Here is a 23,244-nt window from a genome sequence, read left to right on the forward strand (position 1 = left end):
TAAGCAACACCATATAGCTCATCAAGTATATCATCTACGGTGGGTATGGGAAATCTATCTTTGATGGTGGCTGCATTCAGTGCTCGCTAGTCTGTGCAAAATCGCCAAGTGCCATCTTTCTTTTTCACCAATAAACCGGGGACGAGAAGGGGCTGGTGCTGGACTGAATAACTCCCATGGTGAGCATTTCGTTGACTTGTTTTTCAATCTCTGTCTTTTGAAAATATGAATATCTATACAGCCTCACGTTGATGGGTTCAGTGCTTTCTTTGAGGTTTATGTGATGATCAATGTCTCTTTGAGGTGGCAGTGTTGTTGGTTCTTTAAACACATCTGTGTACTCCTTCAAGATTTGTTGCATGTCAGGATTGTTGTCTGCCCTGGTGACCTTCTCGTTGGACTGTATATAGATAGCAAACAACAGTTGGCCTTGACACATTTCTTTAGTAGCTGATGCTAATGTTGTTGCTTGAATGGGTTAGCTGATTCCTTGTAATCTTCGTGCTTGATTATCCCAATGGAAATCCATGGTTAATTGTTTCCAATTACAAATCACAGAACCAAGCATCTCTAGCCATTGAATGCTTAACACCATAGCCAGTCCTACTAAAGGTAAAGAATAGAGGGAGAGTGAAAATTGAATATCTTGCACATTTACTTGTACCTCATCAAAACAACCTTGATAGAATAGTTGTTCTCCATTTGCTATGCGGACAACAAATGATTTCGTTGGTACCACTAGAAGTCTCATCAATCTAGCTATCTTCTCACTCAAAAAATTATGGGTGGATCCACTGTCAATCAATACCATCACGTGTTGAGACCTAATGGTAGCTGCTACTCGCATGGTTTGAGGGGACGTCCAACCTGTTAATGCATGTAAGGAGATTTCTGGTTTAGCTTGATCTCCCATGTTATCTGATATCTGAAATTCTTCTTCTTCCATTTCATATTCTGCAGGTTGGCACTCAAGAAGTAGAAGTTGAGGCCCTTGGCATTTATGTCCAGGAGTGAATTTACTGTTGCAGTTGAAACATAGTCCTTGTGCCCTTCATTTTTGCATTTCATCCCAGCTTAATCTCTTCGTTGCATTAGCTGGAATAACATGATTAACTGGAGTGGTGGCAGTGGATATGCGGTTCAGCAGTGGAGGTCTTGTGAACCTCCTTGTTCTGGCTAATTGTTCATCTCTCATTCTTGCTATGCTGATAACTTCCTTCAATGTTCTTGGTTTAAACATTCAAATTCCATCTGTTATTTCAGACTTCAATCCTCTCATGAATGTGCCAACAAGAGCCTTTTGTGTCCAACCGTGAACATGGTTGCCTAATCTTTCAAACTTTTTTTGGTAATCTCGCAGGGATCCCACTTGACAAACTCTAGATAGTGCTTCATCAAAGTCCTCACAGCCTGTTGGTCCAAAACGAGCCAACAATTCTTCTTCAAAGAACTCCTAAGTCACCAATCAGCCTTCCTCTCGGTATGTTCTACGCATCCATTGCCACAATTAGTTAGCTTTCCCTTCAAGGTGAAAAGATGCTAGTGATACCTTCTGATTATAATTTGTGCCTTGAAATTCAAAAAATTGGGCTACCCTGCTCAGCCATTCGGTTAGACCTTCTCCGGAGTATTTTGGAAATGCTAGCTTTGCCATAGTGGATGAAAAATTCTGCTTGTTGTTATTGTTCCCTTTTCGAATTGAATGAAAAGATCCATCTTGCTGGTTGTTGCTAGACACTTCTCTAGTTGACAGAAAAGCTTCTGGACCTGTTGATAGTCTCTTCCAAATGGTGCAACTTATCTGCTACGCCTAACTCCACCTGCTGCATTCCATCTTGAACTCCACCAAGCCCAGCTTCCAAAGCCTCGATCCTCTCTTTATTGGACGCCATTGTCACCTTGCTCTGATACTAATTATAGGTCCCAATCAACATCAGATACAATATTAGCGAATTGCAACTTTCTTAGGGTGAAAGCTAAACCACAATTGTTTCAAGAAATTCTCTATTTTTTTATTTCATGCTAACATTCCAATAATTAGAGTTTTAGCTTAACAAATCAGCCTTAACTTCAGGAACTAACTAGCCTTATTTTAAGGGAAATACGTAACAACTTTTAAATGAGTAAACAATGCAAAACAACAGCAATGGAAAGAAATATAAAAGCTGATACTTGGTCTTCACTTCAAGCTAAAAACTTGGGATTCTTCTTAGGAATTCTTTCAGATCTTCTTGGCCTATCAGCCTATGGTTTCTTTTCACTTACAATTGTTCTATATGAGCTTGAACATCTTTTTAATGCTGCTACCACAACTCTTAAAGATCATAGTTTGCCCATGTCAAATGGTCACTTGTTAGATGAAATAAGAAACAAGTAGTTAAGGGAAGAGATGAATTATGATATTAGTGATATAAGAGAGAAACAATCAATCTCCTTACCAAATCTCAACCAATGTCAAAGAGACATTTTTGTGGTTGTATCATCAGTTTTGTTGTTTCCAAGCAACAAGTTATGGTGTTTATTCACGGCCACGGGGGTACTGGAAATATTTTTTTGTGGCACACGATTATAAATCGAGTAAGATCTCAAGGGTTGATGGGCTTGGCCATTGCCTCATTTGGGATTGCTTCACTTCTATTATCTGAGGGTCGCCCCATTCGAGATTTAAAATTCCATTGACACTTACTGGTGTTCTGATAGAATTAATTTAAGGAGAAAGAAGAAAGAAGGAAGACGAGGGAGGGAATCGTGATAAGTGGGTTAGTTTTTTGCATAGTTCTATTAAATTACCAATTGGCATTTATAGCCATACATAACAGGAATTAAGATAACAAAATTAACAAATAGAATGATAAAAAATTAACAAGGAATTACACCACTAATCCACTTTGTTAAGTTTGGGGCTAATTAAAAATTAGGGACCAAAGTGTAAATCACAAAGAAATTTTATTACCAATCTAAAACTTGATTCAAAAATTAACTTTTATCCTTTTATTTTCTCTTTTCAACCTTCATGGTCCCTATAATTTCAAAAATTAAATGTTGATCTAAAAGTTCATTTTCCTTAAGTCTATGGGTTTGAAAGAGAAGAGAGAGAGATATTAGATTCTGGTGAGAAGAGAGAAAGTCATCATCAACATCGATTCCAAGCACTAAAAAAATCAATTTTAGTATCGACGACTTTCTTTTAACGAGAGTCTAATGGTCGTTGTTTTGAATCTCAATATTACCTGAAGAAATATATAAGAGAAAAAAAATTACCCAATTTGATTTTATGTTCTTAGACCTTTTTCAGGTTTTTTAACTTGATAGATTAGTTTGTTGATGTTATAAATGTTTTAGTTAGGGGTTTATATGCACAAATTGATCAAATAGTTATTTTACCTAAAAACTCATCCTATGAATTTTAGTGTTACCAATTGGATAAGAGTAGATATATTGTTTGTCATAAATTATCCACTCCTTACAAACAAAAAAAAGAACCCAAGCATAAAGGTCGAGGCATTTTTTATTTTTTTTAAAACCTAGGTGTGCCAAGCCACTGGACCAAGTCCATATGTCTAACTTATTTGTTTATTTTTTCTTTCTTCTTCTTCAATTGTTTTGTTCTAATTATATTCTTAAATGTTTTTTTAAAAAAAATTATTTAATTTTGTTATTATATATTTAACTAAAAAATTATAAAAAAATTATATAAAATAAAGCTTATTTATATAAAAATAAAAAATCTTCAAAAATTAAATACAAAACAAGAATTATTTTTTTTTAAAAAAACCTCTATTCTAAAAAAAAAACTTGCAAAAAATCTAGAAAAAAACCGAAGATAACAACAACTGTTTTGGCAACCCCTGTATTGTTTCTATATATATATATATATATATATATATGATCACAAGAAGTACTTGGATAGCAAGTAATATCACAAGTGAAGTGAAGAGTAGAGGATAGGGATTAATAGAAGGAGAAAGCAACCGCTCCACTTGGAGTGAAGAGGTAGCACATACAACCCTACGTGTCAACATGGACTCCCTGCCATCCCCCAAATGTCCATATGGGTCCCACCTCCTCTTCGGCTGATTTGAGCTATAACAGCCCCACCTCGTCGTCCATGCAATCACCCACCTGCCTAGCTTGCAAGCCACTCTCCCCTACTCTTCCCTTCTCATCTTTACCCTGAGAGAAACTATATTCATATCGCCTTGATCAGTACTAGTACTTCTTCTAGCTCGTTGTGGGATTTTCTTGGACAGTACTGGTTGAGCTCTTTCACAGCTACCATATTCATATTGCGGAGGATCGAGTACTGCTAAAAGGAAGGAAAAAAGAAAAAAAAAATATCAATTGCACCTAAGTTAAGACACACTATGCCTCGCAGATATGCATTTGGGAAGGCTGATGAGGCCACCCGCCCTGACGCCATGAGAGCCGCTTTGGCTGAATTGGTCTCCACTTTTATCTTTGTATTTGCTGGCGAAGGCTCTGTTCTTGCTCTCGGTATTATAAAATTTATATTGTTAATCCCCTCGCCAACACGACCCTCTTTCATCTTCAATCTCTTCTATTAATTAAGTTCTGCCTACCTTGAAGCTTTTCTTTTCTTTTCCTTTTTACTTTTCTTTCACTTATGTTTAGTTGATCTTGGTTACTTTTGCAGATAAGTTATACAAGGGAACTGAGCCACCAGCTTCAGGGCTGCTGGTGGTCGCACTTGCACATGCATTGGCACTGTTTTCTGCTGTGTCATCCAGCATCAACATATCAGGTGGCCATGTAAACCCCGCTGTTACCTTTGGCTCACTTGTTGGTGGCCGGATCTCGGTTATTCGAGCAGTCTCTTATTGGGTTGCTCAGCTCCTGGGTTCTATTTTCGCTGCTCTCTTGTTGAGGCTTGTCACCAATGGCATGGTAAGATACATGGCATATATATTTAGCACTCTTTGATTTCTGTTTGACACTTCCTCTGTCACAGGTTTCCCTCTCTTCTCAGTGATGTATGTACATATAACCAGACTATTGATTTCTGCAGAGACCAGCTGGATTCCATGTGCAATCAGGGGTTGGAGAGGTGCATGGGCTTCTATTGGAAATGGCACTGACATTTGGACTGGTATACACAGTGTATGCAACAGCTATTGATCCCAAAAGGGGAAGCTTGGGGATCATTGCACCTCTAGCAATTGGGTTCGTTGTTGGGGCAAACATCTTGGTTGGTGGTCCCTTTGATGGAGCATCAATGAACCCAGCAAGAGCATTTGGGCCTGCTCTAATTGGGTGGAGATGGAGGAACCATTGGATCTACTGGGTTGGTCCTTTCCTTGGAGGAGGCTTGGCAGCCCTCATATATGAGTACATTGTGATTCCAGCAGAGCCAGTAGCTCACCATACTCATCAGCATCAGCCCTTGGCTCCTGAAGATTACTAGTCCTCTTCCTTGATCAAATTTGCTTCATGTATTATCAGTAATTATCTTTACCTTGTTTCGTTTGTTCTGTGTTTGTCTCTTTCTCTGCCTTTTGGGTCTGGAACATCGTGATTGTGACGGAGTTTGTCTTTTGTTAACGGTTCCCTAGATAATGAATAACGATGCTTGGAAATAAAAGGTGTGCCAGACACTTTCTTTTACTGTATTTTATCGCGTTTTTCTCTTTTTGTTTTGCTACGACTTTGCAAAAATAATAATTCAAAGCAGTAGCACTGTAGCAGAACACGCACACGAAGAAAGTGAAACGCTGCTACAAAGGACTGTCCACAGTGGGACAGTGAAAGCATATTAAAAAAAATTAGTTACATTCAAAGAGGAAAACTAATGTGGGTACGTATTCCTATGTACTTGGGTTATTGTATAATTACACAAAAGGAAAGAAATGAGAAAAAGACATAAAGTGAAATTGATGAAAGCGTAGCAGGAAATTAAAACAAGGTTGCTTACATCTTGTTGTTAGTCCTCTCGCTCAGAGCGACACCGAAGATCATGATTCCCAGGAACATAGAAGACATGTTGAAATCCATGCTTCGAAAGGGACATGGTGAAGTGAAAGTTGTGGCAAGTCTCAGCAAAATCACCAGAAAGAAGAATTCTTGTAGGCCTTGATGGATAAGGAATTGACCCGTTTCATGTTCTGGGTAGCCAGTGTGTAAATCAAAAGGCACAAAGACCTTGAAGCCATATTAGCATCCCGAAAAGAATCAGCAGAACAAGGTAGTATTTGAGGCCTCGTAATGCAATGATTCCTTGAGTTTATCTTGAATTGCATTTGCGTAGAAAGATAATTAGAGGCAGAGGTCGGTGGTCTCAGGTAACGTCAGAGAAGAAGGGAGATTAAAAGACATCACCACGTATTGATGCAAGCAAAAGCTGAAGAGAACAAAAAAAAAAAAAAAAAAAAAGGAAAAAAAAAACCATGGAAATTTTAACAAGTCAAAGTAAAAGGGTGTATTGATGTGAACATCAAGTTAATAGATTTTATTTTCTATAAAATAATAATCATGAAATCTCCTCTTTAGCAGGTTTGTAAAGCCTTAAATAAATAAATAAAATCTTACTTCAAACTAGGAAACAAAAGTCAAAATGTCAAATTGCAAAAAAAAAGAAAAAAAGCATCAAATCCAAAAATAATATTAAATAAAAATATAATAAAAAAAATCACAAAAAAAAAAAACTGTTAAAATTAAGACTCTAAAGTGAGATTTTTAAAATATAAAAATCTAATAGTTAGATTAATGATTCCATCTGGTTGTTATTATACTCAGAAACCCATTTAAAAATTTCTGTAAAAATTTAAATGCGATCCAACAATCAGATAAAAAATTATAATTTTTTTTTAACTATTATTTTTGTCTAGTATGACCAAACTTTCTCTTGATAAAAAATTATCCTCCTAGTTAATAAATATATTTTTTAGATCATTCACATAATATACCTAAAGCTGATTCTTATTTAGTTTGGACAAGCTTATATCTGACTATTCATAATCAACTATTATCACAAATCCAATTGCATCACACCCACACACACTTCCTCTTCTTATATATCAATCACGCGATAGGACGGGACCAAATTAAGCTTTCTGAATAAAGAAGAAAATTGTGGTGATTTCTGAGTAAATAATTAAGATGAGGGGGAAATAGATAACTTTATTTTTTAAAAATAAAAAAATAGAATCTATGCATTTACAAATTTGTTTGGGGGATCAAAATGTAAAGACAGTCAGCGACAAGGGAAGTGAATCTATAAGTAGCGCTGGAATATATTTAAGGAAGTAAAAATATATAATAGTTTTGTTTTAACAGAGGAATTTAAAAAAAATAAATTCCTTTGTATAGCACACAGATTATTCTTATCACATGCATGCTTATCCTTAAACCCGCTACACTCAAGCTGTCGTCTTTTTTCTATTTCTATCGGGTTTTTTTTTTTCCTTTTTTAATTTAGTGAGATTTGAATTCTATAATTTTATCAATTTTCACAAGACCTCCCACTTTTTTTTTGTTCTTGTTGTTTTAAAAAAGGACAAAGATGAAGGCACACCTATTTAATACATATACCAACAAATAAATAATTCATGACATGCATCTACCCTATATTCCATCAATCCAATAATATATAATACTATATATTTTTATGTTAGGATATTGGCATGCAAACCCGACAAGACAAAAAGCAAGGAATGAGATAAAATAAGAAATGAGACACACAAGAATTTACGTGGTTCATCTAATTAGGCTACGTTCACAGGCAAGTATAGAAAGATTTTACTAAGTAATGTAGGAATTAAAACCTCTCTCAAATAATAGGAGAACAACTAAGAATCTCTCTGTTACTAGAAGAAAATACATCACTTACTCTCTCACAAATACCTCACAACTTTGTGGAATTGTTCTCTCTTTACTCTTCTCTTCTTCTCTCTATCTTGGTATGCAAAATAAACTTGAAGGCATTGCTTATTTATAGGCAAGAATGATGGGACAAAGACAATAAATCATGACACTAATTATACTATAAATTATAATACTAATTATGACACAAATTATGCCATGAATCATGGCATCAATTTTGCTTTACACTTTATGCATCTACCCTATATTCCATTAATCCATGCGCCTCAGAGTCAGACTGCACCTACAGTCTACGCTATAATATCTTTATATATCTTGTCTTCTTCTATATGTTTGTTTGTGTGGGACGATTATATTTGTGCATGATGATCCGGTGACAGACAAGGAAATCGTGTCATTAATTTGTCAAAAGGATTCAGAATTGCATACATAATATATAGTAATGAATTGAAGGAGTATTTATGGGTGCAAAGATAAAATAGACAGAATAGCATCTTTATTATTTATGAAAATGAAATAGCCGTACGCAGTGGAGCTGAGCTGTGGTAGACCAACGATCCCTTGTCTGTTCTTTCTATAAAATACGACACCCCGCAATTCCATATAGCTATATATACATATAGATATATCTTCCACCAAGATATCATAGAGACTTGTCTTCAGTTTCCGACCTGCGTATATATAAACAATATGGTGGCTTATCATCAATCTAGCAGCCAATCTATGCTGGGCAAGCTCGGAAGATCAGTGGTTGCCTTGTCGATATGCTTCTTCTTCTTGCGATCGGTGTCAACTGCTGATGCTGCTTGTCGTCCAATCAACATGGGAAAGCAATATTCCAATTCAAGTCATGATGATCATCAGCTAACTCGGATGAGGAGTCTTTCTGCAAATGGACTCGGTCTTGCACCACCCATGGGGTACCCTTCCCTCCCCTTCTTCTTCTTCTTCTTCACAAGTATATATAACTTTCATCATCATTAATTAATGGCTATGTATATGCAACGATCGATGTATATAACCTTCATGATCTATATTGACTGTTTACACACTGGCGCCACTTGTATATATGAATTCTTGATGAAGCTAGCTATTGGTTTCCTTTCTTTTAAAATCTACAAGTTGTTCCCATTCAATTAAGATTAGATTAATCTTAGGGTAAAGACATTATCATTTTTATGAACACACACACACGAGTCTGGAAAGAACAGAAATATATGTATATATAGAGAGAAAAATAATGGAAAAGAAAACTGAAAATCAATTCAGTTATATACCGAATTTAATCAATGAATATTCTGTTAACACGTATAATTAAATATCAAGAGAAAACTTTAAGAAAATTATAAACCGTGATCTTAATATATATATATATATATAGTATCCAACAAGTTTATTTATTTTTTTAAAATATTCAACGTAACATTTTTTTTTTACTTTCCTTGGATATATATATATATATATATATATATATATATATATATATATATATATATATATATATATATATATCACATACATCTCATTTATTTCTTTGAATTAAAAGTTAGACATAATCAATCCGGCATGTATGTACTAATTAATTTAGTATTTGATCTCAATTAAACTGTGTCGTTGCAGTAATTTCTAGTTGTAATTCGGATTTACCAGAAATGAGTTAAGTCTCCTAATTGTGATTAAAAAATAAAAATATATTATGTTAATATATTTTTAAATAAAAAACACTTCAAAAAATAATATCTATCTTTTTCTCTTTTTTTTGACAATACCCATATCAGTCTTACTTAATTGTTGTTTATCTTCTTTCTTCTTCTTCTTTTTTTATTTTTTCTTTTCCCCACTTCTTAATTATGGTTGCTATATATGTGTATATATGAGCTAGCTATATATGTAACACTAATTGTTGAATTGTTGAAAATGGCTTGCCGGCCCCCATATTGATGATCAGATGGAATAGTTGGAACCATTTTCACTGTAACATTGAAGAGAAATTGATTAGGGAAACAGGTAATTGAATACTATTGATTATTTCAAGATTGGCTCTTAAGAAAAGATCTGAAAAATCAAAATTGATTCTTCCTTGGTTGTCCTGGCAGCGGATGCAATGGTTTCATCTGGCCTTGCTGCTCTAGGATATGAACACGTAAATTTAGGTAGGCTATCGGTCGGTCAACTGTAACTTTATTAATTAGTAGATTGCTGCCTAATTGATATAGATTGAATATATAAGTAAATATATATCCATCCAACATGTATATATACTCTTGCAGACGATTGCTGGGCTGAACTTAACAGGGACTCTGAGGTGCTAATCTCTCTTTAATTCTGTGATCACTCCTGAATACATATACATATATGTTTGGAGCATGTGCAGCTCTGGGATTGGGAATAAAAATAAAAATGTTTGTTTGTTGTCAGGGAAACCTGGTTCCAAAAGCTTCGACGTTTCCCTCGGGAATAAAAGCGCTGGCAGATTATATACATGGAAAAGGGTTGAAGCTTGGAATTTACTCCGATGCTGGGTATATATATTCTCTTTCACATATAATTATCAGATAAGGATTATGAATATATTTCTTAAAAAGGGTTGATTAAAGAGGAGATACCAGACATGATCGTGAGTTACCGCCTATCATCGATCATAAATTAAGAGATTATGTAATGTTCTCTGTTTTTTAGACTGAATTTATTTTGTGAATTAATTAGGAGTCAGACATGCAGCGGAACAATGCCTGGATCATTAGGGCACGAGGAACAAGATGCAAAAACGTTTGCTTCCTGGGTAAACATACGTGTATAGATACAGTACTGGAGTTGCTCTTTTATCATTATCGGTTTAGGTTACATTCTGAGTGATCATGTCAAACAAAATGAAGGGAGTGGACTTCTTGAAGTACGATAACTGTAACAATGATGGTACAAGCCCAAAGGAGAGATATCCAGTAATGAGCAAGGCCTTGTTAAATTCTGGAAGGCCCATCTTCTTTTCACTGTGTGAATGGTAAGTTTTAGAGAATAATATAAATCATATCCTGAAATCTCACCTAACAGCTTAAGTTATTGGGTTGAGATGGTTTCTTGACATGGTATCAGAGCCTTGATGATCTAGTGGTCATGAGTTCGAATCTCACCATCCCTATTTATTTGATAAAATTAAGCACAAGGTAATGTGAGTCTGTGCAAGTTTCAAGCTCAAAGGATTTTCACTTGAGGGGGTGTGTTAGAGAATAATATAAATCATATTCTGAAATCTCACCTAACAGCTTAAGTTATTGGGTTGAGATGGTTTCTTGACATGGTATCAGAGCCTTGATGATCTAGTGGTCATGAGTTCGAATCTCACCATCCCTATTTATTTGATAAAATTAAGCACAAGGTAATGTGAGTCTGTGCAAGTTTCAAGCTCAAAGGGTTTTCACTTAAGAGGGTGTGTTAGAGAATAATATAAATCATATTCTGAAATCTCACCTAACAGCTTAAGCTATTGGGTTGAGATGGTTTTTTGACAGTAAGGATTTCATTCAAGGATAATGTATGAGCCATTTAACTTCTTTTGCTATAAATCTATCATCTCTTTTTTCTTTTCTTTTTTATCGATCATTATTTTAATAAGCAAGAATCAGTAAGAACATTCATTCAATTTACCCTTAGCACCACCCTTAGAATCTCCTTTTTAACTTGCTAAAAAAAACAACCGTAGGGGGCAGGAAGACCCAGCAACTTGGGCATCGAATGTTGGGAATAGTTGGAGAACAACAGGAGACATTTCTGATAACTGGGATAGGTACGTCATGAAGTAGTAGTATGTTTTAGTTTCTTGTGGAAACTAATACTAATTAAATCTCCTGGCTGATATTGATTTGCCTTTTCTTGAAACCTGCAGCATGACATCCCGTGCAGATCAAAACGATCAATGGGCGTCTTACGCTGCACCTGGAGGTTGGAACGGTACGCCCGTTCTACTCACATAATAAACTCTTCTGCTTGCTTTTGTACTGGAGTTACAATTGGGATTAACCGGAGCATGTAGTAGGATTTAATGGTGGCAAAGCTTAATTAATATATAAACATTATGTATTAAACCCAAAAGTATATAGCTGATTAAGTTGGTGTATAACATGCAGATCCTGACATGCTTGAAGTTGGAAATGGAGGCATGACAACAGAGGAATATCGCTCGCATTTTAGCATATGGGCGTTAGCCAAGGTAAATTAATAAATTAAGTAGCTAGCTTGATTAGAAGATGTATATATATATTTTTTCTATGAATCATTGATCTCTTGTTTAATTAATCACAGGCTCCTCTTCTCATTGGATGTGATGTTCGAACAATGAGTGATGAAACACTTGAAATGTTAAGCAACAGGGAAGTTGTTGCAGTTAATCAAGGTAGGTGCGTGTTATATATATATAATGCTTTATTAGTTAAGAAAGGTTTTAAATAAGTACTGCATTGCATGTGGGCAGATAAGCTTGGAGTGCAGGGGAACAAGGTTAAGAATAATGGAGATTTAGAGGTTTGTTAAATACGTTATAAATATTGTACTGTAATGCATACTAATTTTGTATTTGTAAGTGTGGATATTAATAACTGTTACAAGTATACAGATGATCATGATTTGTGATCATGAATCATGTATTTATATAGCATATAGGTTGATTTTTTAATTAAAATGCAAATATATGCGTGGTAGGTGTGGGCTGGCCCTCTTAGCAATACTAAGATAGCGGTGGTGCTATGGAATAGAGGTTCCTCAAGAGCTACAGTTACTGCTTACTGGTCTGACATAGGCCTTGATCCAACGACTACTGTTAATGCTAGAGATTTATGGGCGGTGAGATCATTAATATATATATATATATAGCATTGATAGCATTGATATTATCTATACACAAATATATATATATATATATATATATATATATATATATATATATATATATATATGATAGGTTAGGTTAGGTTAGCCAGGGAGTAGTGTATACACGCACAGACACGCAGGCACTTACTTTGTTAATCGCATGCATGCAGCACTCTAATCAGCCATCAGTTAAAAGACAGATATCTACTGATTTGGATTCCCATGCTTGTAAAATGTATGTCCTGACTCCCCAGTAGCGATCACATTGCTATGATCGGAATGCATGGAAGAGCTGGCTAGAAGAAAGGAAGATACGAGAAAGAGGAAAAGAGTTGACTTGTAGCAGCATTCCCTGTATTAGCTCATTTGCCTTGCGTGTTTAAATAAATAGTTGACTCGTTTCATAGATTTTTTTGTTGTGCATCAATTTCTTTATTTTACTTTGTTAAAATTTATTGGTTTGATGTTTTTATTTTTATTTTTATTATTACTTTCTATCATAAACAATGAGAGCAAATCAAATTAATGCAGACGAAGTTATTTGATTTGGATTAGCGTGGAAACTGGCGTTCCTTCCTCTGAGAGGATATATAGAAAACAAGAAAGATTGATTATGGGCCTTGTGGAGGGAGGCCCCGTTTTTCTCTCTGTTGAGTGTTTGGATTTTATTTCATGGGCCCCTTCCATTTCTTTGCTTGTGCTTGAAGCCCTTCACTCTTACTTCATAAGAATTTAGAAATGAAAGCAAAACACCATATTCAATTTCGTATCCTTATTCTCGTGCCTCGAAATGCTGGACTGGATGCCGAGTCGCCGCGGGCCGACTAGGTAGTGGTGCAGGTTTCTCAGACCATGCGTCTCTTATACGACGACAGTAACCCAACAAAAAAAAAAGTATATTGCACATGAAAAGAACAGTTTACCTATGGAACCTGATGATCCGGGATTCCACCAATTCTGGCCTTTTCACCAGAACTCTAGACCTCTATTCTTGTATGCTGCGAACTGGACTTCATGGCAATGACTTCACTTTCCCCTTGGTCCTCAAAGCCTGCTCCAACACTAACTCCTTACGTGACGCTACAAAGGTCCATTCCCATACCTTACTTCTTGGATTTCATGCCCATGTCTTTGTACAGACTGCTCTTCTTGACATGTACTCAAAATGCCATCACCTGCCCTCGTCAAGGAAGGTGTTCGATGAAATGCCTGTGAGAACTGTCGTCTCTTGGAACTCCATCATCTCTGCTTATTGTCGTTCTTTTTTGTTCCATGAAGCCACTTTGCTACTTCGAGAAATGCGGCTTCTTGGTTTGTTTAGAAAATGGGAAGGCATCGTTATAGTAAGCTCAAAAGGTTGAATATGTTATTACTCCCTCCCCCTGTCCTCTGTTTTTATTTTATGCTAGCTAGCCTTTAATTTTGGCTCCACCACCTTTCTATAATAATACTCGACTATTATTAAAAAAAAAAAAAACAAGAAGAAGAAGAAGCAGAATTGATAAATTCACAAATTAATATAATAGGTTTAATATTTATTTTTAATATATATATAAATTAAAGATAATTAATATTGTTAAGCCATACATGTTTATACAAATAATTTCTATTAAACCAGATGATATGTTTAAATATTTGCAATATGTATTTTTGAATTTAATATTAATAATTATAGCTTCCTAACAAAAGTATATTTAGTTAACAAAAACTATTTTTTCCCATTTCTGTTCTCTCATCTCTCTCTCTATTATTTCTTCTTCTTCTTCTTTTGGACTACTTTGTCTCTCTTTGTCTCTCATCTCACAAAAAATTCTCTTCTATTTTCTCAATCAAACCCCTAAATTCCCAATTAAATCAAAGTTTTTCCACGAACCCATCTCATGGAAAAAAAGCATGATGGTTGGAAATGGTCTCACGGCCTTATCTTGAGGAAAAAGCAATGCTACCAGGGACGAAAGTGCAGATAGCAATGGTTTTACAGACTCATAAATACGTGATGGTGATTGCGTGTCGGACCTATCCCGAGAAAAAAAATATATAATGCCTGGAACTAGAGAATTGCCACCAGTTATAGTGATATTTTCATTGTTAGAGATATACAGTAGTTTAGGGAATTTTATTAAATATATTATATTAATATAAGAGGTGCATCCTTAAAGTTATTGGGATAAATAAAAAACTTATTTAGTTTTTTAATTAATATACAACCTAACCTATTGATATATGTTTCTGTTGAATACGGTAGATTTGGAGCTAAAATCCTAAAAAATATCAGCAGCAAGGATGGTCCGACGAGTTTATTTAGTTAATAAAAACTGGTAAAATTTGTTTTTTTCAACATTTTACTTCTATTAAATATAGTATTTTAATCAAGGATAGGGACTCTTTCTCAAGGATTGAAGTTGGTATACTTTCAGCCATAGTTTTGAAACCCGGACCGGCCCGGCGGGTCGACCCGGGACCCGGCCGACCCGGGCATGGAACCGGTTCGGGTGAAGGCCAAAACCCGCTTGGGAATTGGCCCGGTCGACCCGGTGGGTCGACCCGGGACCCGGTCCACCCGGCCAAACCCGGGTGAGACCCGGCCACTTTTTTTTACTTTCCCTGTAATTAAACGACGCCCGTTTAATGATAACTTCATTTCCCAAATTTTACAAAAAGAGAGGAAGATCCTTCGTTTCCTAAATTTCTCTCCCTACTGCCATTTTACTATTATTTAGCTCTCTCAAAATCTTAAAGATTCGAGAGATGATCAACTTGGTGGATCCATCAATGTCGTTGCTGGCGGCGAGTGGTGGCGACACCGTGAAGCTTTTCGATGTATCAGTGGAGCCAGGAGATCCATGCACTTTGAATTACACACCAACTCCGGGTTGCGTTGTTAACTCAGTCAAGTGGAATCATACTAGTGAGTCAATCACTCCCTCTTTACTCTCTCTTTATTTTCATTTACCTTTAATTTGCAAGTGGCTTTTTTTTCGGTTAGGTGTAGAGTTTTTTTCTTCGCTTGAATCTGCATTTCCCGGTTTTTGGATTAATTAGGGTTTGTTTGGTTTTTTTTTTTTAAAAAAAAACGCAATTTTGATTTAGTGCTTAATTAAATAAAATTCCTAGTTTGGTACAACAATTTTTGGAAAGCAGAGTTTGATTTAATATTGGTGTTCTGTTTTTGTAGATTTAGTTGTGGCTAGTGCTGGAGAAGATAAGAAGATTTCGTTGTGGAGGAAAAATGGGCAGAACATGGGGACAATTCCGGTTTCTGGGATGGATAACGGGGACAACATTGAGGTAATTCTCGTCGAAGTCTATTGATTCATTAAATTAGAAATTCTTACAAGTTTGGAACATCAAATTGTTGAAAACTGTGTTTGTGGTGGATTGGATGGCTGGTATTTGAGAGAAAAAAAACTGGGATCTAAAAGTTCGTCTTGCAAATAGAAAATTTGGTTGAATTTGAATATACGAGTTATCAGAGGAGTGGTATCAATATGCATTTGTGCTCAACCTAAACTTTACCTGCGACCTCTTGTTACCCAAATTCAAGCGCGTTCTCCCCTTAAATAATGCATGAGAAAATTTGAAGGTGTTAAACTCTAGAACTTGTTGAACAAAGATTTGATAACGTAAATTTGTTTCTTTCTTTCCAATAACCACCATTGAAGATACAATGAAGCATTTTGTTTCATAAGATTACTTTGGTGTACTTCAAGCATCGAAGTTGTCAACTGTTTGGGACTGGAATGGAGGAAAGGCATGCTCAGATCAACAAGGGAGACCAGGTTTCCTTATTGATGCAAATGAAAGGGACCAAGATTCTAGCAAGGAGCAATGTGTTGCAGCAGCTACAGATTTCACAGAGGCCAGAGGATTGAAATATTCTGTGCTCGCCAAAATTCCAACAATGCATGTTAATGTGAATGTTCCAGCAAAGCAGGTTGACAAGGAGGCAGTTAATTAATAATGGATGAAGATCACATTATACTTCCAAGTGGCAGGAGAAGTTAACTATAACTGTTTGTTCTTATCTTAGTTGGTAGTTATCTAGTAAATAACTGTATTATGTATTTTTATTTAATGAAGGTTGTAAGTCTGGATTAGATAGATGTTAATGAAAGTTCTTTGTATTTGGTGTGATTCCAACAATGAGAGTGATTCTCTTGAGTGGTGTGAGGCTACTTGTTTTCTATTCCTTGTAATCTTTATTTTCTGCAATAAAAACATCAGACTTCTTCCCTTTGTTAATTCTCTCTTTCTGCTATCTTCTCTACTAAAATCCAAAATTAGTAAACCTGGTTCTTCTTGATTTTCATTTGACATTACTTATATTCCTTGATCTTTTGCATTCTGCAAAATACAATCTTATCTTCCACAGGCACCCTGTATCATATCACTTGCATGCTTGTTTGTAGCAAAACCTTTATTAAAGAATTCCTCATGTGTAATTAATGATTAATTATTTAATGATAAATATTATTTAAAATAAAGTTTTGTTTAACACATAATATTTATTTTTTAATTGTGTTTGAAATGTAGATATCATAAATGTTAATGATATTGAAGATGATTGTGACGATGAAGTTTCAAAGGAGCATGCTGATGATTTATTAGGTGTTGACGAGATTGGCTCCATTCCATCGACATTTGATCCAAATTTTTCTTCCATGGAGACAGAATAACTTAATGTGTTAATTCAACATAAGTGAATGTGTTGTTGTTTTAAATTTTGATGTTTTGTTTTAAATATTTTAGAATTTATGTTGTTGGAATTTATGTGGTTAGATGTTTTGTTTTAAATATTTTATAATTTATATTTGGTTTGTATTTTGGATATTGAATTAAATTTATGTTGTTGGTTTATAATTTAAATTTGGTTTAAGTAAGTGTTGTATTGTAATTATTTATGTGTTTTTTTTTTATAGGTTTTTTTGGGTTGACCCGAGTCAACCCACCTGACCCGTGACCCAGAAGGTCGACCGGGTCAATGACCGGGTCGACCGGGTCAATGAATCAAGGATTGTAGAGAAGACTTGACTTGGGGTGCCTAGCATTAACCTTTTATTCATGTTTTTTCTTTCCAAAAAAAAAAAAAACCTTGGCTTGGGGTCAACGTTTTAAGATGGAATATAAATTTAGATTAATTACTTTTATGCCATTCAATATTTTTTTTTACTCTATGGTCATGATGAACATGACTTTCTTAAGCTAAGCAGATAACTCATGTAACATTCACATGATATGTTTAAATATTTGTAATATGTATAAAAATTAATATAATAGGTTTTAATATTTATTTTTAATATATATAACATAAAAGATAGTTAATATTGTTAAGTCATACATATTGCTAGAAAGCATTAATGGTCTCACGGTCGACCAACCCACGGACTCATATCATGGAAAAAATGCAGATGGCATTAATAGTCTCTTACAAACCCATCTTACACTGCAAAATAGCTGGTTATCGTTAACCTTTCATTCAATGTTTTTTTTTCCACAAAAGACTTTGACTTGGGGTAGCTAGCTAGCATTAACCTTGCATTAATGTTTATTTTTTTTCCACAAAAAACTTTGACTTAGGGTCAACTTTTCAGTTCATTACTTTTATGGAATTCAATTTTATTTTACTATGTGATTTTGTACTACTTAAAATCTTGAATCGACAAGGTCTTGCGTTTGTAATACTAAATTTTCAACCAGCTCAATAGTAAAAAAATAAAATCAATAAAAATAATTCTTAAGAAAAAATATGTAAAAATTGACAATTTTGAAAAAAAAAAACAAATAAAAAAAAACATGTGGGGAAAGCTAAAGCTAGATTATCATTCAGTTCAATATTAAAAAAATAAATTCGATAAAGATAATTTTTTTAAAAAATATGTGGAGAAATACTGCAGCAAAACAAAAACTATATAGGGAAAATACTGTAGCTTCATATTATTTTTTTAAAAAAAAAACTACAAAGCTAAAATAAAAAAACAAAAAAAAAACTGCTACAGTAAATTTACTATGCGTTTTATAATTCTTTAATGTATAGTAATGAATTGAAGCAGTATTTATGGGTGCAAAGGTAAAATAGACAGACTAGCATCTTTATTATTTATTTATGAAAATGAAATAGCCGTACGCAGTGGAGCTGAGCTGTGGTAGACCAACGATCCCTTGTTTGTTCTTTCTATAAAATACGACACCCCGCAATTCCATATAGCTATATATACATATAGATATATCTTCCACCAAGATATCATAGAGACTTGTCTTCAGTTTCCGACCTGCGTATATATATACAATATGGTGGCTTATCATCAATCTAGCAGCCAATCTATGCTGGGCAAGCTCGGAAGATCAGTGGTGGCCTTATCGATATGCTTCTTCTTCTTCTTGCGATTGGTGTCAACTGCTGATGCTGCTGGTCGTCCAATCAACATGGGAAAGCAATATTCCAATTCAAGTCATGATGATCATCAGCTTGCTCGGATGAGGGGTCTTTCTGCAAATGGACTCGGTCTTGCACCACCCATGGGGTGCCCTTCCCTCCCTCCTTTATCTCCTTTAATTAATTTATTATTGCTATAGATGTATACTAGCTATATAACACTAATTGTTGAATTGTTGAAAATGGCTTGCCGGCCCCCATATTGACGATCAGATGGAATAGTTGGAACCATTTTCACTGTAACATTGAAGAGAAATTGATTAGGGAAACAGGTAATTGAATACTATTGATTATTTCAAGATTTTCTCTTAAGAAAAGATCTGAAAAATCAAAATTGATTCTTCCTTGGTTGTCTTGGCAGCGGATGCAATGGTTTCATCTGGCCTAGCTGCTCTAGGATATGAACACGTAAATTTAGGTAGACTATCGGTCGGTCAACTGTATCTTTATTAATTAGCAGATTGCTGCCTAATTGATCTAGATTGAATAAATAAATATATATTCATCCACCATTCTTGCAGACGATTGCTGGGCTGAACTTAACAGGGACTCTGAGGTGCTAATCTCTCTTTAATTCTGTGATCGATCACTTCTGAATTTTTTTTTTTTTATATATATATATATATGTTTGGAGCATGTGCAGCTCTGGGATTGGGAATAAAAATAAAAATGTTTGTTTGTTGTCAGGGAAACCTGGTTCCAAAAGCTTCGACGTTTCCCTCGGGAATAAAAGCGCTGGCAGATTATATACATGGAAAAGGGTTGAAGCTTGGAATTTACTCCGATGCTGGGTATATATATTCTCTTTCACATATAATTATCAGATAAGGATTATGAATATATTTCTTAAAAAGGGTTGATTAAAGAGGAGATACCAGACATGATCGTGAGTTACCGCCTATCATCGATCATAAATTAAGAGATTATGTAATGTTCTCTGTTTTTTAGACTGAATTTATTTTGTGAATTAATTAGGAGTCAGACATGCAGTGGAACAATGCCTGGATCATTAGGGCACGAGGAACAAGATGCAAAAACGTTTGCTTCCTGGGTAAACATACGTGTATAGATACAGTACTGGAGTTGCTCTTTTATCATTATCGGTTTAGGTTACATTTTGAGTGATCATGTCAAACAAAATGAAGGGAGTGGACTTCTTGAAGTACGATAACTGTAACAATGATGGTACAAGCCCAAAGGAGAGATATCCAGTAATGAGCAAGGCCTTGTTAAATTCTGGAAGGCCCATCTTCTTTTCACTGTGTGAATGGTAAGGATTTCATTCAAGGATAATGTAAGAGCCATTTAACTTCTTTTGCTATGGATCTTTCATCTCTTTTTTCTTTTTTTCTTTTATCGATCATTATTTTAATAAGCAAGAATCAGTAAGAACATTCATTCAATTTACCCTTAGAATCTCCTCTTTAACTTGCTAAAAAAACAACCGCAGGGGGCAGGAAGACCCAGCAACTTGGGCATTGAATGTTGGAAATAGTTGGAGAACAACAGAAGACATTTCTGATAACTGGGATAGGTACGTCATGAAGTAGTAGTATGTTTTAGTTTCTTGTGGAAACTAATACTAATTAAATCCCCTGGCTGGTATTCATTTGCCTTTTCTTGAAACCTGCAGCATGACATCCCGTGCAGATCAAAACGATCAATGGGCATCTTACGCTGCACCTGGAGGTTGGAACGGTACGCGCGTTCTACCCACTATAATAAACTCTTCTACATGCTTGCTTTTCTACTGGAGTTACAATTAGGATTAATTGGAGGATGTAGTAGGATTTAATGGTGGCAAAGCTTAATTAATATATAAACATTATGTATTAAACTCAAAGTATGTATATAGTTGATTAAGTTGGTGTATAACATGCAGATCCTGACATGCTTGAAGTTGGAAATGGAGGCATGACAACAGAGGAATATCGCTCACATTTCAGCATATGGGCGTTAGCCAAGGTAAATTAATAAATTAAGTAGCTAGCTTGATTTGAAGATGTATATATTTTTTCTATGAATCATTGATCTCTTGTTTAATTAATCACAGGCTCCTCTTCTTATTGGATGTGATGTTCGAACAATGAGTGATGAAACACTTGAAATGTTAAGTAACAGGGAAGTTATTGCAGTTAATCAAGGTGCGTGCGTGTTATATATATAATGATTTATTAGTTAAGCAAGGTTTTAAATAAGTACTGCATTGCATGTGGGCAGATAAGCTTGGAGTGCAGGGGAAAAAGGTTAAGAATAATGGAGATTTAGAGGTCTGCTAAATACGTGATAAATATTGTACTGTAATGTATACTAATTTTGTGTATTTGTAAGTGTGGATGTTACTAATTGTTATAAGTATATATATAAATGATCATGATTTGTGATCATGAATTATGTATTTATATAGCATACAGGTTGATGATTTGTGATCATGATTTATATGCGTGGTAGGTGTGGGCTGGCCCTCTTAGCAATAACAAGATAGCGGTGGTGCTTTGGAATAGAGGTTCCTCAAGAGCTACAGTTACTGCTTACTGGTCTGACATAGGCCTTGATCCAACGACTACTGTCAATGCTAGAGATTTATGGGCGGTGAGATCATTAATAATATATATATATATATGATAGGTTAGGTTAACCAGGGATCGGAGTAGTGTATACACACAGAGACACGCAAACACTTACTTTGTTAATCGCATGCATGCAGCACTCTAACCAGCCATCAGTTAAAGGACAAATATCAGCTGATTTGGATTCCCACGCTTGTAAAATGCATGTCCTGACTCCCCAGTAGCGATCACATTGCTGTGATCGGAATGCATGGAAGAGCTGGCTAGAAGAAAGGAAGATAAGAGAAAGAAGAAGAGAGTTGAATTGTCGCAGCATTCACTATGTATTAGCTCCTTTGCCTTGTGTTGACAGTTGCCTCATTTGATGCTGAAGAAGAGGTCTTTGATGCTGAGAAGGCTGAGAAGATTTAGTCAAGATTAGCTTTCCATTATCTTAGCATGTTTATTACAAATAAAGCTGTTATAGAACAGCTCTTTGTCAGTTAAGATTTCGTCATTATTTTTCTATAGTTTGTTATCAAAAATCTTCTATAAAAGAGTGATTTCATTAATAAAGAATTATGCTTGCAGTCATAATAACAACAATTATTATAGCTGGTTTATTTTCTTTGTTTCTTCTTTATCTCTATACTGTTTTATTAACTTCAAATTGGTATTAGAGTTACATTGATCTTGCGGGGCTAGCTTGAGAGAAAAGAGTAACCTGTGAGAAACCTTTTACACCAAAAATATAAACACAAAACCCTCATATCTTTTAAATGACAACAAACATGTATTCTCTTGCATCACCACCAGTATTTACTGGTGAAAACTATCAAATGTGGGCTGTAAGAATGAAGACATACTTGCAGGCCTATGATTTCTGGGATGTAATAGAACAAGAACATGAATCCCAACCACTACCTGTTGATCCTACTATTGCTCAAATCAGAAACCATTGTGAAGAAAGAGCAAGAAAGTTCAAAGCAAAAACATGTCTCTACTCTGCAGTTTCTGAAGCAATATTCTCCAGAATAATTGCACTTGATACAGCCAAGTAAATATGGAATTATCTTCAGGAAGAATTCCATAGTAATGAGAGAATAATTCAAATGCAAGTATTGAATTTGAGAAGGGAGTTTGAGATGCAGAAGATGAAAGAAACAGAAACAATCAGGGATTTTTCTGATAGATTACTTTTTATAGTCAAGAAAGTAAGACTATTAGGAGAAGATCTTCCTGATAAAAGAGTTGTTGAAAAAATTCTGGTAACTTTACCTGAAAGGTTTGAATCAAAAATTTCTTCCTTAATCAACTGGGACATATGGAGAAGATTTGCAAAAGCAAAACTAATTTGCAAGAAGATGAAGCCCAAGTTGCAGATCAACAACAGGAGGAGCAACTGTTTGTAGCTACTTGTTTTGCTAGCAAACATGCAAGTGATTGCTGGCTGATAGATAATGGTTGCACAAACCACATGACAAATGATGAAAATCTCTTTAAGCAACTTGACAAATCCAGTGTTTCTAAAGTCAGAATTGGAAATGGTGAATATATTCATGT

General features: G+C 35.0%; 4 protein-coding genes across 10 annotated transcripts; all 4 read left to right on the forward strand.

Annotated features, from left to right (window-relative positions):
- Positions 1 to 3,975: 3,975 nt before the first annotated feature.
- LOC118029055 (probable aquaporin TIP3-2) lies at positions 3,976 to 5,605 on the forward strand. The gene is made up of 3 exons (XM_035032856.2): positions 3,976 to 4,494; positions 4,655 to 4,905; positions 5,027 to 5,605. The coding sequence occupies exons 1-3, from the start codon at positions 4,365 to 4,367 to the stop codon at positions 5,420 to 5,422; spliced, it is 777 nt and encodes a 258-aa protein (XP_034888747.1). The 5' UTR covers positions 3,976 to 4,364; the 3' UTR covers positions 5,423 to 5,605.
- Positions 5,606 to 8,353: 2,748 nt separating this feature from the next.
- LOC118029058 (alpha-galactosidase-like) lies at positions 8,354 to 14,130 on the forward strand. Its single transcript, XM_035032860.2, has 14 exons — positions 8,354 to 8,756; positions 9,785 to 9,843; positions 9,933 to 9,989; positions 10,107 to 10,141; positions 10,255 to 10,358; positions 10,543 to 10,618; positions 10,713 to 10,837; positions 11,537 to 11,620; positions 11,720 to 11,784; positions 11,961 to 12,043; positions 12,136 to 12,226; positions 12,305 to 12,354; positions 12,532 to 12,672; positions 12,870 to 14,130. The coding sequence occupies exons 1-14, from the start codon at positions 8,527 to 8,529 to the stop codon at positions 12,954 to 12,956; spliced, it is 1,287 nt and encodes a 428-aa protein (XP_034888751.1). The 5' UTR covers positions 8,354 to 8,526; the 3' UTR covers positions 12,957 to 14,130.
- A 1,198-nt stretch (positions 14,131 to 15,328) lies between these two features.
- On the forward strand, positions 15,329 to 17,507 carry LOC118029059 (protein NEDD1-like). Of its 7 annotated transcripts, none has more exons than XM_035032863.2 (4): positions 15,330 to 15,607; positions 15,875 to 15,987; positions 16,389 to 16,478; positions 17,233 to 17,507. In XM_035032863.2, exons 1-4 carry the CDS (start codon positions 15,448 to 15,450, stop codon positions 17,239 to 17,241), a joined length of 372 nt encoding a protein of 123 aa, XP_034888754.1. In that variant the 5' UTR covers positions 15,330 to 15,447; the 3' UTR covers positions 17,242 to 17,507. The 7 variants fall into 7 exon arrangements, 6 of the variants coding, with proteins under 6 accessions (XP_034888752.1, XP_034888753.1, XP_034888754.1 ...); XM_035032864.2 differs by having other exon boundaries at positions 16,410 to 16,478; XR_004684131.2 differs by having other exon boundaries at positions 15,331 to 15,607; positions 16,362 to 16,478.
- A 1,398-nt stretch (positions 17,508 to 18,905) lies between these two features.
- On the forward strand, positions 18,906 to 22,295 carry LOC118029057 (alpha-galactosidase-like). Its single transcript, XM_035032859.2, has 14 exons — positions 18,906 to 19,220; positions 19,346 to 19,404; positions 19,494 to 19,550; positions 19,654 to 19,688; positions 19,820 to 19,923; positions 20,108 to 20,183; positions 20,278 to 20,402; positions 20,583 to 20,666; positions 20,766 to 20,830; positions 21,015 to 21,097; positions 21,186 to 21,276; positions 21,353 to 21,402; positions 21,584 to 21,724; positions 21,840 to 22,295. Exons 1-14 carry the CDS (start codon positions 18,988 to 18,990, stop codon positions 21,924 to 21,926), a joined length of 1,290 nt encoding a protein of 429 aa, XP_034888750.1. The 5' UTR covers positions 18,906 to 18,987; the 3' UTR covers positions 21,927 to 22,295.
- Positions 22,296 to 23,244: the final 949 nt, after the last annotated feature.

The sequence above is a fragment of the Populus alba genome, chromosome 18 (assembly GCF_005239225.2).
Source record: "Populus alba chromosome 18, ASM523922v2, whole genome shotgun sequence".
NCBI classification, from domain to species: Eukaryota; Viridiplantae; Streptophyta; class Magnoliopsida; order Malpighiales; family Salicaceae; genus Populus; species Populus alba.